The sequence below is a fragment of the Oreochromis niloticus genome, linkage group LG17 (assembly GCF_001858045.2).
Source record: "Oreochromis niloticus isolate F11D_XX linkage group LG17, O_niloticus_UMD_NMBU, whole genome shotgun sequence".
Classification (NCBI taxonomy): Eukaryota; Metazoa; Chordata; class Actinopteri; order Cichliformes; family Cichlidae; genus Oreochromis; species Oreochromis niloticus.
This window is the reverse complement of record NC_031981.2, coordinates 21,697,791-21,714,135: the sequence shown is the minus strand read 5'-3', so window position 1 is coordinate 21,714,135 and position 16,345 is coordinate 21,697,791. Positions and strand designations below refer to the sequence as shown.

Genomic DNA, 16,345 nt, shown 5'->3' with positions numbered 1-16,345 from the left:
ATCATTAAGAACAGAAATAAAAACAAAAAAACAAAAACTTTTATTGTGTTTAAAAGAAAATGGGAATACAACTGTCTACTGTAAGAAATGATAATCTCTGTATGCCAATTAGGCTGCAGGCTGTGTGACATCAACTTTTGAAGTTTGAAACATCAACTGCAGCTCTTCATCATTCCACAGGGTGGAGCTGTAGCACAAAACAACCACATAACCACTTCCCATAGTTCAAAGTCACTGAAGCAGTGAACTAATGGGAACACCAAGTCAGTTGTGGAGAGAAGGCAGGGCGGACATGATAACTTTTAGTATTGAGTACATTTCAAGTCCACAGTGGAATAAATCGCTGACAATCCTGAATACTTCAGTAAAAAAAATGTTGAATCCCTGCTGAAACAAGAGTCTCTGTGTATTGATGAACATTCATGTATTTCTGAAATATCAGATGACTTAAAACATGGATGCTGTCATGCTATATCTCAATGAAACTACCAACAACAGCAGTTATCTACACATCAATGCAGACACATGGTTACCAGAAGCTTCTGGCTTATCTAATTGGCTGACCATTGTTTGTCATCAGTCTCCATTCATTGCTTTACTGTGAAAAACAGCCAGTGAGGAGGAGCTTTACTTTAATACCAAATGTATTTAGCACAATACTGAAATTCGCATGGACTAAATTGAACCCTATACTGACCTCAAATCCTCTAGTGTGGACTTTTCACAAAATCAGACAGCTGCTTAATATCTGGACTCCACGTCCAGATGTTTCAGATGGGAGGGGCTGGACTTTAGAGCTGAGACCAGAGCAGCACAGCTGATATCTAAAAAACCTGAAGTCCCATGGTCTGAATGAAGAATACAATATTTAGGTGAATCACTTCTGTGGCCACAGGTGTATAAAATCAGCACCTGGGCATGCAGACTGCTGCTACAAACATCTGTGAAAGAACGACTCGCTCTCAGGTGCTCAGTGAACTCCAGCGTGGTACCGTGATAGGATGTCACATGTGCAACAGGTCCAGTCAGGAAATTTTCTCGGTCTCTTGTGCATGTTACTGTTATTGGGCAGTAACATGCCCAACATGTTCAAAAGATTGGTCTGTAACACACCCATACATTTGTAGAAAAACAATGGGACAGACAGTGAATAAACTAAATTATTTGCTGATGATGTAATTTTGTTTATTACAAAATCAAACTGGTTACAGCATTCTCACATTATCAGTGTATACAGTGAAAAAAACTAAAGCAGCAACATTCTTAGTGAAAATAAATGAACCCAATTTATGAAGTATTACAGTTTCATGTGTGAGAACAATTTACATTTTGATACAGGTTTTTCCAAATGCAGACCTTGTTGACTCTTTAATTTCTCTTTGATGAAATTATGGACTTAATTGGTAGATGGAGATCTATCTACTGTAACTGGGAAACTAAACAAAGAGTCGTTATAACAGAGAAAATATTCTGGAGCTTAGAAAAGAAACTATTACATGAATTATTTGTAAGTGAGTCATTTCCTGACACCACCCATGAATGTAGGGTTCCCCCACCCTACTGTTAACTTTACAGATTCTCACAGTTCTCTTCACCTCTTTGTGTCTGAGGGTCCATGTTCATTCCTGAAGTGTGGAGGAAGATTTTTGGAGTTCCTAGACAGACTGGATCCTGGAGTTTCTGCTCTGTCCTCCTTTTCATCCACATCGTCAGTTGGTCTGAGAGAGAAAACATCAAAGTTAAAGCTTTAAGGTAAATTTCAAAACTCAAATTTAATACTCACTGTAAAACTTTTTATTTGTCATTAAATATTAGATTATTTTATAATTAAAACATGAGGAATTCCATTTTGCTATAGTAGCATGCACCCTACTGGCATTGCAGCATTATTTTGAGTGAGCCATTATCTTGGAGTACCGTCTCCAAATTGAAGGCCAAGTTTCATATAATGGGGGATGTCAGAAACAGAGCACAAAATGGTTGTTCCAAAAAAGACAACCATTTCCTAAGCACTTAAGAACCATAGGTGGTCTTCTACAGATTTGCACAGTGCAAACAGACTGCACACAGCCAATCTCAGGTCTCATAGGACTGCCAGTAGGCCAGCATGACTGCACTACACCATCAAGCACAAATTTCCTTACTGGGAATTAGTTTAGTTTTAGCAGCTTCAGAATGTGAACTAGTATTCAGTCATTCATTTCTTTTTGTTTTTATCTAAAATTCCAGCATAATGATGAACACATTATTAGAGATGGCACGATACCACTTTTTTTAAACGTCCGATACCGTTACCAATATCATAAATTTGGATATGTGCCGATACCGATATGAATCCGATATAGTGTATTTTATAATCAATAAAACTGTTTTTTTTTTAAAATATCTGCATTTTGTATAAGTTCATACTCGAGTTTAAAACAAACAAACACTAAAGCTATTCTGTTATACCTCTACTTAGCAGAAATATTAAACAACCTAACTAATAGGATTGCCAACTCCCAGCAAAAAAAATAGGGAACCGCCCCCCACCCTCCGCCTCATGATGCTTAATCGACGTAATCGACTTTAATTTAATGCACGTGTAAAATAAATGCACAGAAATCAATTATTTTTGTAAAAATAATTAAATAGATTCAACACCAACATCAAGTAGTATAGCTTACTAGGGTATATATTAGACTTAATAGTTACTATATACACTAATGGACTTCTATACATTTTACATCATATGAAAACTTTGGTGGTAAAATTCAAATAATTATTTATTAAAAACTAGACACTTTAAATGAGAATAACAAAGAAAAGTATTTCTTTAAATCCCCGTTTCCCTGTTAATGCCCTACCTGGCCCCCTGGCAAAACTTTGCTACACCCACACCTGCACAGTTACCCACTGCCAGGTATGAAGAAAAGGATCCTAGTGTAGAAAGTAATATTAAATAAATTCTAACAACAGCTTATCAAGCTTAAACGTGCTGCTGTTGTTTATCTGCTGGTTTCCTCTGTCTGGCTTTCTTTTGGTTTACTTCTCATGGATATCTTTCTCGGAGATGAAATGCCGGTTTGATAGCGAGGCTCCAAATGCTCAACTAGATTCGAACAGGTCTCACACGCCACAGCCGCTCTATCACGTGACACATACTGCTCCGACGTGCTAAGGTCATGAGCTGGGTTACGCCGTGTCGCAAGTTTTGTCAGGTGCTTTTGTGATATTTAATAGATCGGATTAGCTCAACTGAGGGAGCTAAAGGTAATGCCATCAATCAATCACCTAATCATAATACTAACTGCACCGATAAAATAGCATTATTAGTTTGTGAACAAAAAAATCTTTTTAAAAACATTATTTTGATTTTGTTTTTAAATCTCACTTGTTACTAATAAATGTGATGCCATACTACTGCTTCTGCTTCTCTATTACTTCTCCTCTCCTGAGGAGAAGTAATACAGTTAATATCACAGCTCATATTAGAACAGTGGTTCCCAAACTTTTTTTGCGAGGCCCCCCTTTTTTTACAAGAAAAATGTTCGCGCGCCGCCCCCCTATTGCTAAGAGCACCATGGACTAACTCTTCTCTACTGACCTTAAAAAACTGTAGTTTGTACTCTGGGTTCTTCACGAGATCAGACAGCTGCTTCACATCTGAATCCTGCAGGTTGTTTTTACTTAGGTCTAGATGTGTCAGGTGAGAAGGGTTGGCCTTCAGAGCAGAGACCAGAGTAGCACAGCTGATATTTGACAAATTACAGCTCTCCAATCTGAATAAAGCAAGCAGATAAAATCACTGATAATTCATTCAGATGATTTCACGTTTTAAATGTGCACCTCAGGATTACTGAATCCAAAATCAATCAGCTTCTGTGAAATGAGTAGTGACTGTTCATTCTGTTATCGTGGATCATAATCATCTCAGCTACACACATGCAAAGGTCAGCATGACATTCAAACACATATTCATATCAACAGACATCATGCTGGTGACCTCAGTCAAGTCTCTTACAGGGTTACAGGATCAGTACAATATAAATATGTTAAACATATAAAAATATGTGTTTTAATCTCGCTTTCTTTGTGTGTGTGTCTCTTTCATTATCTTAAATAGATCAAATTTTCCTTCTTTGAAAACAAACTAAATTTCGGAAAAGAAAAATGAAAATATAATTGAAAGAAAATTTACAGCTTTATGGATGGAAGTAGAGTGCTTGGGAAAGAAATAGATGTGTAAAAACTTGTTTATAACAAAGCGTTATATTGTTTATTAGGCAAATAAACTAAATGATTAAATACTCACTATTTGCATACAAACAATAACTAAAGAACTTACTATTTTGTATTTCTTGTTTTGGCATTCCTGCTGGCATTCTTTTCCTGCACCTTTTAACAGTCTCTTTTGTTAGGGAGTTCCAGATAGTTTCTAGCTGTTTCCCAATTTGATTCCACTATATCCCAAAGCTTCCAATAAGACACAAGTCAGGACTTCATCATGAGATATTTCATACTGAATTTCATGTTTTTCTTTACCTAAGTTTGAGCAGGCATATTGGACTTCTGTAACATTATTATAATTCTAAGTAACAGACTCTAAATGAACTCACATCAGAGTCTCAAGTGTACACTTTGGACTCTCCAGAAAACCACAGAGCTGTATGATCCCTGAATCCTGCAGATTGTTGTCACTCAAGTCTAGATGTTTCAAGTGAGAAGGGTTGGACTTCAGAGCAGAGACAAGAGCAGCACAGCTGATCTCTGACAACCTGCAGTTTTTCAATCTGAATAAAGGAAAAAAAAACCAGATAAAGTCATTAATAATTCAAATAGCTGCTTATTATTTCATTTCCATGACCATTGATGACGTATATTGGACAGCAATGGACTCCTTTGTAAGGAGATTAATTTAATTCACAAGTCAAACAACTGAGATATCTCCAGAAATAAAAGCAATCCCATTGAAATGACCTTAGAGTCTCCAGTCTACAGTTTGAACTCTCCAGAGCAGCACATAGCTGCTTCAATGCTGAATCCTTCAGGTGGTTTCCACTCAGATCCAGCTCTGTCAGATGGGAAGGGCTGGACTTCAGGGCTGAGGCCACAATTTCATAGTGAGTTGCTGAGAGCCAACAGTTAGAAAGTCTGTAATGACAAAAATATTAGAAAACATGTTATTATAAATGGGACATTTTATATTTATTTTGTACATTTGAGTTGGAGTCTTGCTGTTTGGCATTTTGTTATTCATATCAGTGGTTCATCAGTTCCACTTGGAAAGATGATCTCTTTGCCTGTTGTCAAGCAGTAAAGAAATGAAACCAAACATTTGACAGTATCAGATCTGAACCTGATTAAATATGATAACAATTAAATATGTGGATGTGGATTTTTAACATCTAAAAATCTTCGTGATAAATCCTGAGTCTGGTTCTACAAGAGTTTTTTTCCTGTTCAAAGGGTGTTTTTCCTTCCTAATGTTGCCAAATGCTTGCTCATAGGGGGTCGTCTGATAGTTAGGGTTTTCTCTGTATTATTTTAGGGTCTTGACCTTAAAATGTAAAGTGCCTTGAGACAACTGTAAATACCCTGCTGCTCCTGCACATTAAAAAGATCCAATTTAGGTGGTTCAGCATCTGATTAAAATGACTGTTGAATGCCTCCTAGGTGAGGTGATGTCCAACTGGAAGGAAGCTTTAAAAGAGAGGATTGGGAGTCTTATCCGAGAGTGCCCCCCATGATCTGGGACAGGATAAGCATAAGCACAATTATTATCACATCTGGACTCACCGAAACTTTCTGCAATTCCTCACAGCTGGAATCAATCTCCTCTGTCCCTCGGGTGTTGTGTTGTATTTCCCAAGGTCCAACTCATCCAGAACCCCTTCGGACATCTCCAGCATGTAGGCCAGACCTGAGCAGTGGATCTCAGAGAGTTTCTCCTTTGATCTGTTTTCTGACTTCAGGAACTCTTGGATCTCCTGATGCACTGAGAGGTCATTCATCTCCATCAGACAGTGGAAGATGTTGATGCTCCTGTCAGGAGAGATTTCATAACTATTCATTTTTTTGAGGTTCTTGATGATTCTCTGGATGATTTCTGGTTTGTTCTCTGTCTGACCCAGGAGGCCTCGTAGCAGTCTCTGGTTGGACTCCAGAGAGAGGCCATGAAGGAAACGAACAAAGAGGTCGAGGTGGCCATTTTTACTTTGGAGGGATTTTTCCATGATTCTCCAGAGAAACACATCCAAAGAGGAGCTTTTCATGTCATCATCATTATAATCATCACCATCATCACCAAATAAATGAGGAAAAATATTTATCAGGAAGTCCTCCACCACCTGTGTCTTCCTTTCAGTGTAACAGTGGAACATGTAGACAGCAGCCAGAAACTCCTGGATGCTCATATGAACAAAGCAGTAGACTGGTTTCTGGAAGATCACACACTCTCTTTTGAAGATCTCTGTACAAACTCCTGAGTACACTGAGGCCTCTGTGACATCCAGACCACACTGCTCCAGGTCTTCTTGGTAAAATAGGATGTTTCCTTTCTCCAGATGTTCAAAGGCCAGCCTCCCCAGCTTCAGGAGAACTTCCCTGTCAGCCTCCATCAGCTCCTGTGGACTTGTCTCATGTCCCTCGAGGTACTTGTTCTTCTTCCTCTTTGTCTGAACCAGCAGGAAGTGTGAGTACATGTCAGTCAGGGTCTTGGGCAGCTCTCCTCTCTGCTCTGTGGTCAACATGTGCTCCAGAACTGCAGCAGTGATCCAGCAGAAGACTGGGATTCTACACATGATGTGGAGGCTCCTGGATGCCCTCATGTGTGAGATGATTCTGCTGGACAGCTCTTCATCACTGAATCTCCTCCTGAAGTACTCCTCCTTCTGGGCACGAGTGAAGCCTTGTACTTCTGTTACCCTGTCAACATATGTGGGAGGGATCTGATTGGATGCTGCAGGTCGGGAAGTTATCCAGATGAGAGCTGAGGGAAGCAGATTCCCCTTGAAGAGGTTTGTCAGCAGGAAACTGACTGATGACTTCTGTGTGACATCAGACATGAGCTTCCTGTTGGTGAAATCCAATGAAAGTCTGCTTTCATCCAGGCCATCAAAGATGAGCAAAAGTTTACAGACAGCGAGCTTCTCTGCTGTGACCTTCTGTAATGTTGGATGGAAAACATGGAGCAGCTCCAGAAGACTGTACTGCTCATCTCTGATCAGGTTCAGCTCCCTGAATGAAAGCAGAATCACCACACTGACATGTTGGTTCTTCAAACCTTCTGCCCAGTCCAGAGTGAACTTCTGCACTAAGAAGGTTTTTCCAACACCAGCGATGCCATTTGTCAGAACCAGTCTGATGGGTCTCTGTTGTTCAGGTAAGGCTTTAAAGATGTCCTGGCACCTGATTGGAGTGTCATAGAGGATCTTGGAAGCTGTCTCCAGCTGCCTCACCTCATGTTGTATATCAACCTCTTCACTCTGTCCATCTGTGATGTAGAGCTCAGTGTAGATCCTGTTGAGGAGGGTTCTACTTCCTGTTTCATCACTTCCTTCAGTCACACGTTCACATCTCCTCCTCAGACTGATCTTATGTTCATCTAAAACCTCCTGCAGACCAACATCTGCTAAAAGAAAGAATAATCATTGGCCTCATTAACTAATATTTGCATGCAATCATTCTTACCCTTCGAAAAAATAAAGTATTCCCATGCAAAATCAGCATGCCAGATTTATGAAACATGATTACTGGCCTCTTTTGTTCTTACCACTGTGCGTTTGTTAGTACATCAGAGTTGTTCAGAAACAACAGACTAACACAATACAAGAAAAAGAAGAAAAAAGAAGGGTAAGAACCATGAACCCTAATCTATCAACACCATGTGAGAAGCTAAATGCAGTGAAAAAAAGAGTGTAATGTTAAATTTATATTGTCAACATATGATTGGGTGTGTTTTGTTCTTATAGTTTATATAAATAAAGGGATCACAAGCAAGTAGATGAGGTAAAGACAGCATTAGAACTGATGAAGGGAGTGGTCAGAGGGATTTCTGAATTTGTTTGTGAAGTGCGAACAAATTCAGGTACAAAAATATTGATAAATCATGGGTTTTTTTGTGACTTGTGTGTATGCATTGTTGTAAATGAGACCCAACCTCACAAAATATAGTGAAAGAAAACAAATATCACAACACGAAGTCCAGTTTTCAGAAATGAGACCATCAGCAGATAGATGTTAAGTCTTACTTTATACACAGCTGCTCTTACCGGTAGTCTGGAGTTCAGCTCTGGGTCCACTGATGTCCAAGGAATTCAGACGAAGAATTGTAGATTTGTAGAATTGTACACAGGTTGGTAAGTTTTTTTAGAACCATTTCTAATTAAATCGTCAGTTCAAGCAATTGTACATAAGTACAAGTTATTTGAATATGTCACTATTTTGCCATGGTTTGGAAGAAGACCTGAACTGTCACCCTCAGATGAGAAGAAATGAAAGGATATTCAGGAATGAGCCTGCCATGAACTGGTTTACTGTCCCCTGAGAACCAAATTTTACACCGTCATGGAGTGAGAGAGTCGTAACCTTGTCTAAAATCTAAGTTTTCAAGATTAACTAAAAATTTGTACAGGGAGTGCAGAATTATTAGGCAAGTTGTATTTTTGAGGAATAATTTTATTATTGAACAACAACCATGTTCTCAATGAACCCAAAAAACTCATTAATATCAAAGCTGAATGTTTTTGGAAGTAGTTTTTAGTTTGTTTTTAGTTTTAGCTATTTTAGGGGGATGTCTGTGTGTGCAGGTGACTATTACTGTGCATAATTATTAGGCAACTTAACAAAAAACAAATATATACCCATTTCAATTATTTATTTTTACCAGTGAAACCAATATAACATCTCCACATTCACAAATATACATTTCTGACATTCAAATCAAAACAAAAACAAATCAGCGACCAATATAGCCACCTTTCTTTGCAAGGACACTCAAAAGCCTGCCATCCATGGATCCTGTCAGTGTTTTGATCTGTTCACCATCAACATTGCGTGCAGCAGCAACCACAGCCTCCCAGACACTGTTCAGAGAGGTGTACTGTTTTCCCTCCTTGTAAATCTCACATTTGATGATGGACCACAGGTTCTCAATGGGGTTCAGATCAGGTGAACAAGGAGGCCATGTCATTAGTTTTTCTCCTTTTATACCCTTTCTTGCCAGTCACGCTGTGGAGTACTTGGACGCGTGTGATGGAGCATTGTCCTGCATGAAAATCGTGTTTTTCTTGAAGGATGCAGACTTCTTCCTGTACCACTGCTTGAAGAAGGTGTCTTCCAGAAACTGGCAGTAGGACTGGGAGTTGAGCTTGACTCCATCCTCAACCCGAAAAGGCCCCACAAGCTCATCTTTGATGATACCAGCCCAAACCAGTACTCCACCTCCACCTTGCTGGCGTCTGAGTCGGACTGGAGCTCTCTGCCCTTTACCAATCCAGCCACGGGCCCATCCATCTGGCCCATCAAGACTCACTCTCATTTCATCAGTCCATAAAACCTTAGAAAAATCAGTCTTGAGATATTTCTTGGCCCAGTCTTGACGTTTCAGCTTGTGTGTCTTGTTCAGTGGTGGTCGTCTTTCAGCCTTTCTTACCTTGGCCATGTCTCTGAGTATTGCACACCTTGTGCTTTTGGGCACTCCAGTGATGTTGCAGCTCTGAAATATGGCCAAACTGGTGGCAAGTGGCATCTTGGCAGCTGCACGCTTGACTTTTCTCAGTTCATGGGCAGTTATTTTGCGCCTTGGTTTTTCCACACGCTTCTTGCGACCCTGTTGACTATTTTGAATGAAACGCTTGATTGTTCGATGATCACGCTTCAGAAGCTTTGCAATTTTAAGACTGCTGCATCCCTCTGCAAGATATCTCACTATTTTTGACTTTTCTGAGCCTGTCAAGTCCTTCTTTTGACCCATTTTGCCAAAGGCAAGGAAGTTGCCTAATAATTATGCACACCTGATATAGGGTGTTGATGTCATTAGACTACACCCCTTCTCATTACAGAGACGCACATCACCTAATATGCTTAATTGGTAGTAGGCTTTCGAGCCTATACAGCTTGGAGTAAGACAACATGCATGAAGAGGATGATGTGGACAAAATACTCATTTGCCTAATAATTCTGCACTCCCTGTAATGTTGCAAGCAATCACAAACTATATTCTCTTTAACTCTGATGTATATTAAGGAATCTATTCTCAACAATCCCCCTTTTGATCTCTCAAATGAGAGATCACATCACAGCTCTCCTTCATCCTCGGGCATAACTGGTTTCCTAAACCTGACCAGACTCTCCTGGTGTGAATGCTTTCCTCACTTCCTGAGATAAAATCTGTTTAACTGCTTGAAAAGGGTGGTGTGAAGTAGATGGCCTTCATCATCTATTCCCTCAGTCTTCTTTTTCCAGCGTGGGGTGAGTCCCTGCGTTCTTCCTCCTCTTCTTTCTTCAGTCTCAGGGGTAGACTACCCTGAGACCTTGCCACAGACCAGGGGATTATTCTGCCCCCGTGGTTGAGGTCTGGGTGTTCTTTGACTGGACTGAGTCAGGGCTTGATTCCCCCTTTGGTGCTCAAGTTGCTCCTTGTTCCTTCACCGACCTTCCTGGCTCCTCAGCTACTGCACACTGGCTCCAGTAGTACCCGGCTTCGCCTTTGCCCTTCAGTCGAACAGCGTGTGATGTCCTGTCCACCTCGGCTCCGACCACTTTCTTTTGATCACTTTCAGACGTACCCAACAGGCTTCCGACAGCGAGCTTCATGCATCGAGCTGTGCTCTCTCCAACCCATGTGCCTCTTCAATAGCTCTCGTTCTGATGTCTGGGGGCAAGACTGGTCGTCCATCTGGTCCTCTTGAAGCCTTCTCTTCAGGTCTCAGTCTGCATCTTATGAATGATCTCCTTCCGTGCAAAATGCATCAGTCAATTAAATCCTCCAAACTTTTCCTATTCATGCATTTTGTACTTATGTATGTCATTTTATTTACCTTCCCCCTTTTTTCTGAAACAAAATTTCTTTTGCTTCACCTTTTTGTTTCAGAAACACCTAAATAAAAATTTAAAATTCTCTGTCTTAGTCAGGTACAGCTAAACCCTAAATGCTTGCAAGTTACCATAGATAACCATGCTATGTGTTGTTAACACCTTCTACAGGTACCCTCTTGTGATGTGTGCCACTTCCTGTATGATTTTGTGCTACCCCCAGTACGTGTTGTGTGCATGTGAGGTGTTGCCTTTCCGTTTTGTCCAGCAGTCCACTTGCATACCTCAGTGCTTGTCTTCCTCCCCCTTTTGTGGTGGTCTGGACACTTTTTCAGTCCTCCACTTCAAGTCAGTCGTTTGTCTCCCTGGATTCCTTAACCCAATTTGATTGCCCACACTAAAACAGCATTCCTCTGTGTCCTCACCTGCTCCTTCTTTCACTGTGGTCTCTTCTTCCCCAGCAGTCCAATGGCAGTTCTTCTTTTCAGCTTTGTCCCGTGTATGCTCCCACTGTCTCTTTCATTGCCATTTTGCTCCAAACATGGCAAATGTCAAACTCAGACAGTCTCCTCAAAAGTCCTTCACCCACAGTGAAGTTGCAGCTTCCTGGAACCGCATCTCCATCCATCCAGTCGTGATGATGGATCTTCTCTTTCTCTCTCTGATGTCGTTTGCCCATAGCGCTGCTGGACCTCTCTGCTCAGGACTCTGCTGTTGTCTCTTGGACTGCTGTCCACTGTTAATGTTCATGCCTGTGCTTCTGGAACTGCACTCCGTGTCTTCAAGAAGAGATTAGATGCCTTGGAGCTTGCTTTTTCAGGATGAGGAAGGGAAGCTGCAAAACAGTTTAGCCAAAACTCGGGCTGGGTGTTTCTAATGATGTTAACCTATAATTTTCTTCCGACTGCTGCTCGTGGAGAATTGATCCAGGTCCATCTCCCCACCTGCAAGTGACACACTGAGACAACTTGATCATTCACTGTCCTGGTCCGGAGTCTGTGGACTCCGTGTTTATGTTTAAGTTTATTAACATTCTGTGGTTTTGTTTATTTTGGGTTGTTTGTTATTATCTCTAGTGTTTTGTGTCCTCTGTGCCTTCCTGTTCCATGTTTCAGGTTCCTATGTTCTGTCTCCCCAGTCTGTGTTAAGTTTGCGTCTGTGTTAGAGTTCAGTTGGTGTGTTTCCTGTTTTATTTTGAAGGTCCGTGTCTGTTTTCAGTGTTTCTAGTTTCACTTCCCCTTGTGTCGTAATGTCCAATTAATTCCAGCCGTGTGTCTCTCCTTTCTTAAAACCCCCAAAAGTAAGATTTTAGTTGTTCTTTACTGAGTCTGTGAAGGTTCTCAGTTCTTTACTGAGAAAAACAAAACCCTCTTCATATTATTATTACTTATTTTCATCAACCACACTCCTATTCTGTTTTTCTTTTGTGTCCACTAAGGCCTGCAGTATCACCCACTCCCCCCAGTTGGAGACAATTCCCCTCTCACAATTCCACACTCTTTTTTTTTGTTTTGTTTTCATTATTTTTTCTTTTTCATTTCTTTCCCTTTTTTTCTTTTCTTTTAGCTTTTTTTTTACCCCATTGTTTTACACCCGCACATCAACCTCTTAATCCACTTCTCCAACCTCTCTTTTCCTTTCTCCCCAACTGCTCTCATCTAGTTCTTGATCAAAGTCTCCATATTATTACTATTATTGTTTTGTCAATAATACCCTGTAATCCGCTCTGTCTCCCCTTTTGTCCCTCAAAGGAACACACACACACACACACACACACACACACCTCCATTTTGATCCTCAAGGCACTTACACACACCTCCTCCATTTTGGTCCTCAGGTAGCTTACACACACACCTACACACCTTTCCTTTGTCCTCAAAGGAGTACCCCACACATTCACACCTTTTGTTCTTCAAATACAGCCACACGCTATTCTCTGCACATGTCCAACACAAACTCACAACAAAGTAGAATTTAGGGAGGAATATTTAACCAATCTGCTCCCTCGGCCTCAAACTGTTTTAGTAGAATTCAGGGGTCCTGAATTTCCCAGGCCTCAAACCTAGCTCCAGAAACGCCGTCTGGGCCTATGAATTCGTCAACTCATAGGAGGGGCAGCCACATCCAAGGACAATGGAATTTAGAAAGTCCTGCTTTCCGGGACTCCAACCCTTACTTTTAGAGAAACCAGCTCTCTTCTACACACATCTCATATCTAAATTTACGGACTTCTGCGTTCAGGACACTTTTGGGTGAAATTTAGTTTAATTTCCAATATGCAGATTCGATTAAACAGGCTCTGCTTACCTTGTTTTTTTGTTTGTTTGTTTTTGCCGGCAATACCCTCAGTGTCCATTCCGCTTCAGCCAAGGTCCAAATGGAGATCAACTACCAAGATCCGGTTCACGGCACCAAATTGTTGAGACAACGCCGGTCTCTGTGATTCTTTTGGTCTGGTAGAGATCACGCTGAGATGTTTCCATGTTTTACACAATCCTTTTATTGCCCATTATTCTTACAGATGCATCTGGAGATCAGCACACTGCATTCCTATGCAGCCCTATGCTAAAGGCTGATCTAAAGAACTCCACACAACAGTTACAGTTATAACCTCTGGTCTCCTCCCCCTACAGTAAACACCCCCACAATGGAAATACACTAGTACAGTGGCCAAGGGTGCTGACCCCCTGACCCCCATCTCCTTTTAAGGTAGTGTCCGTTTGTCCTTTGTCTGCCCCACATTCTCAGTAAGTCTTGCTTCCTGGCCTGGGGGTGGGGGTTGATTGTCCTCCTGCCCTGCACCCCAGTTCTTTGTTGCCATTCCAGGCCTATTTTCTATTTTGTATTCTTACACTCATTAACCACAATATTATAATGTTGCAAGCAATCACAAACTATATTCTCTTTAACTCTGATGTATATTAAGGAATCTATTCTCAACAGCACTAAGGGAACACTGAATGACCTGGTGGTTTTTGTCCATAAAACTACTCATCTAAGATTACCACAAAATTATTATTATGTGCTTGATGTGCCTCACCTTTGGCCCTGGCTCTTCCCCTCTGACTGCACTAGGACATATTGCTACCTGATAAAATAACACATTGATTCGTGCAATATAAAAAGTGAGACTTGTCAATTCAGATTTTTTGTCAAATGTACACTAATGAATCAATTTACATCAGCACCCTAACAATTGTCATGATAATAAATACTAATTAATCTATAGCACCAAATCATCAGTCAGTCACCTGTGACCTCGCCTCTTCACCTCTGTCCGAGCTACAACATGGCAGAGCTGCCTCTGTCACCTGATAAATAACAGTGAGACACTCCAAATACATGCAGTCACACATGTGCTTCAAATACAGTAATGAACCACCAAGTCATCATCCAATTCCACCTGTGATCTTGTGTCACCATTACCCTCTGAGCTTTGTGTTGGTTCTTCTGTCACCTGACAAATAGCACATACATGACAATAAGAATAAAATGTGTAGCTGCTTCAGTGCTTCTGTCAATTTGTGCAGATCTTGACTCATCAGTAATGTTTGTAGGGTGAGTGCATTTTTAAAACAATTTGTGCAAACTGCACTACAAGGTGGAATATTTGCAAAATCATGACTACCTCATGATATATTGTCTCAAAAATCAACCCTATGAATATGTCAGTACCATTAGGATGAAATTATTGTGTCACCAACATTTTAACGTTAGACATATAATTTTAACAGCCTCTGTAAACTAATATCCTTGCTTGCTCTAGGCTGCCGTTTTCTCTGACACTTTCAATCAAAATTAGAAATTAGAAACTGAGATAACTAATAGTGCTGCCTGTTGTGCAGTTAGTTTCCAAAACACGTTATTCATGGTTACATACAATTTTAGACTCATGTGGGCCAAAGCCTAGCATAGCCTGTAACGTTATTAGGACGGACACATTTTATGAGTGAGCTTGACTTTAAGTGACTTACAGGTTTCTTTGAAAAATACTTTCTTATATCCAGGTTCTTTTTGCTGCCATCCTCCTCTCCTCCTTGCAGGTCCTCACAGCGCAGGCTTGCCGCTGCTAAAACTAAACAGAGCTCCCTGAAAGGCACAGCCAATCACATTGGCCATATTTGTCACATAAGTTAGGACTCCAGTAGCGAACGTAATTTAAATCTTTCTGCACCGCTGGGTGAATGAGACGTTAACAGATCTTTTTTTTTTTTTCTTTCTATCGGGTTTGTTTTTCTTTACTCGAAGAGATCAAATTATTGGTGGGGACAATTCAATAATCGCTGGATATTGGTGGGGACATGTCCCTTCTGTCCATTCCAAATTTACGCCCTTGGTTCCAATCAAACATCTGTGAAAGGATCGCTCTCTCTCAGGAGCTCAGTGAGCTCCAGTGTGGTACTATGACAGGATGACACTTTTGTAAAAAGTCCAGTTGAGACATTTCCTTGATACCAAATATTCCACAGTCAGCTGTCCGTGGTGTTATATCAGCGTGCACTGGAGAGCAGTGGTTACAGACTTAAAATCTTGTTAGGATGCCAAAATGGTTAAGGCAGGAATGCTTTTCCTGTTGGACCTCAGCTCAGCATCTAATACCACTGACCACAATATTTTACTACAGAAAACATATTGCAGCTAGGTATTGGCTGCCCCTCCCTGAGTCTTGTTCTGTACATTGCTTGAAGATGTTTCATCTCTCATCCGAGAATCTTCTTCTCTTCTAAGGTCAAATGGTGGAGAGTCCCAGATTTAAGCCTTATGGGAGTGTCCCCCAAGAAGGTCATGAACCCCCTGTTGATCCTCTACCTAATCACATGAGCCAAGGTGAGAAAACGGGTGTGGGTCACAATCAGCCAAGGCTTTGGGTGAACCCACTGTGAAACCTGGCCCCACCCTATCATGTGATTTCCTGAGGTCAAATGGCCCAGGATGGGTCTTCTCTATCCAGAATGGACAACTTAACGAAGTCCAACTTAAAAAAGTCCAGACACGTTTCTTTCCAAGCTCCTTACACAATCACATGAATATTTGTTTGATCTAAAATCCACTTTGATGGTGTATCATGGCCAAAATTTCAAAACTGTTGTTGTCGTTTAAATACGTGTGGAGCCTGACTGTATGTTGTGAAACAGAAAAAAGTAACTTGAAAGTTAGCAGAACTTGTTTGCTCTTGATTTTAAAATGCTATGCCAGGTGGCAGCATTTAACTAAATACAGTAATTAGGATTGCAGGATTGTGGGTTCAAACCTTCCTGGGGTGTTGGCTCTCCCTGTGCCCAGTGGCTTTTCCTCCTCAGCTAGAATTTATTATAAGAACAACGAGCAG

The 16,345-nt window shown here is 40.8% G+C and overlaps 1 protein-coding gene across 1 annotated transcript; it reads right to left on the bottom strand.

The window, feature by feature from the left end:
- Positions 1-4,594: 4,594 nt before the first annotated feature.
- Positions 4,595-10,797, bottom strand: LOC100694068 (protein NLRC3-like). The gene is made up of 5 exons (XM_025899844.1): positions 10,637-10,797; positions 8,253-8,281; positions 5,779-7,474; positions 4,960-5,133; positions 4,595-4,772 (listed from the first exon to the last, which is right to left on the bottom strand). The coding sequence occupies exons 1-5, from the start codon at positions 10,795-10,797 to the stop codon at positions 4,595-4,597; spliced, it is 2,238 nt and encodes a 745-aa protein (XP_025755629.1).
- Positions 10,798-16,345: the final 5,548 nt, after the last annotated feature.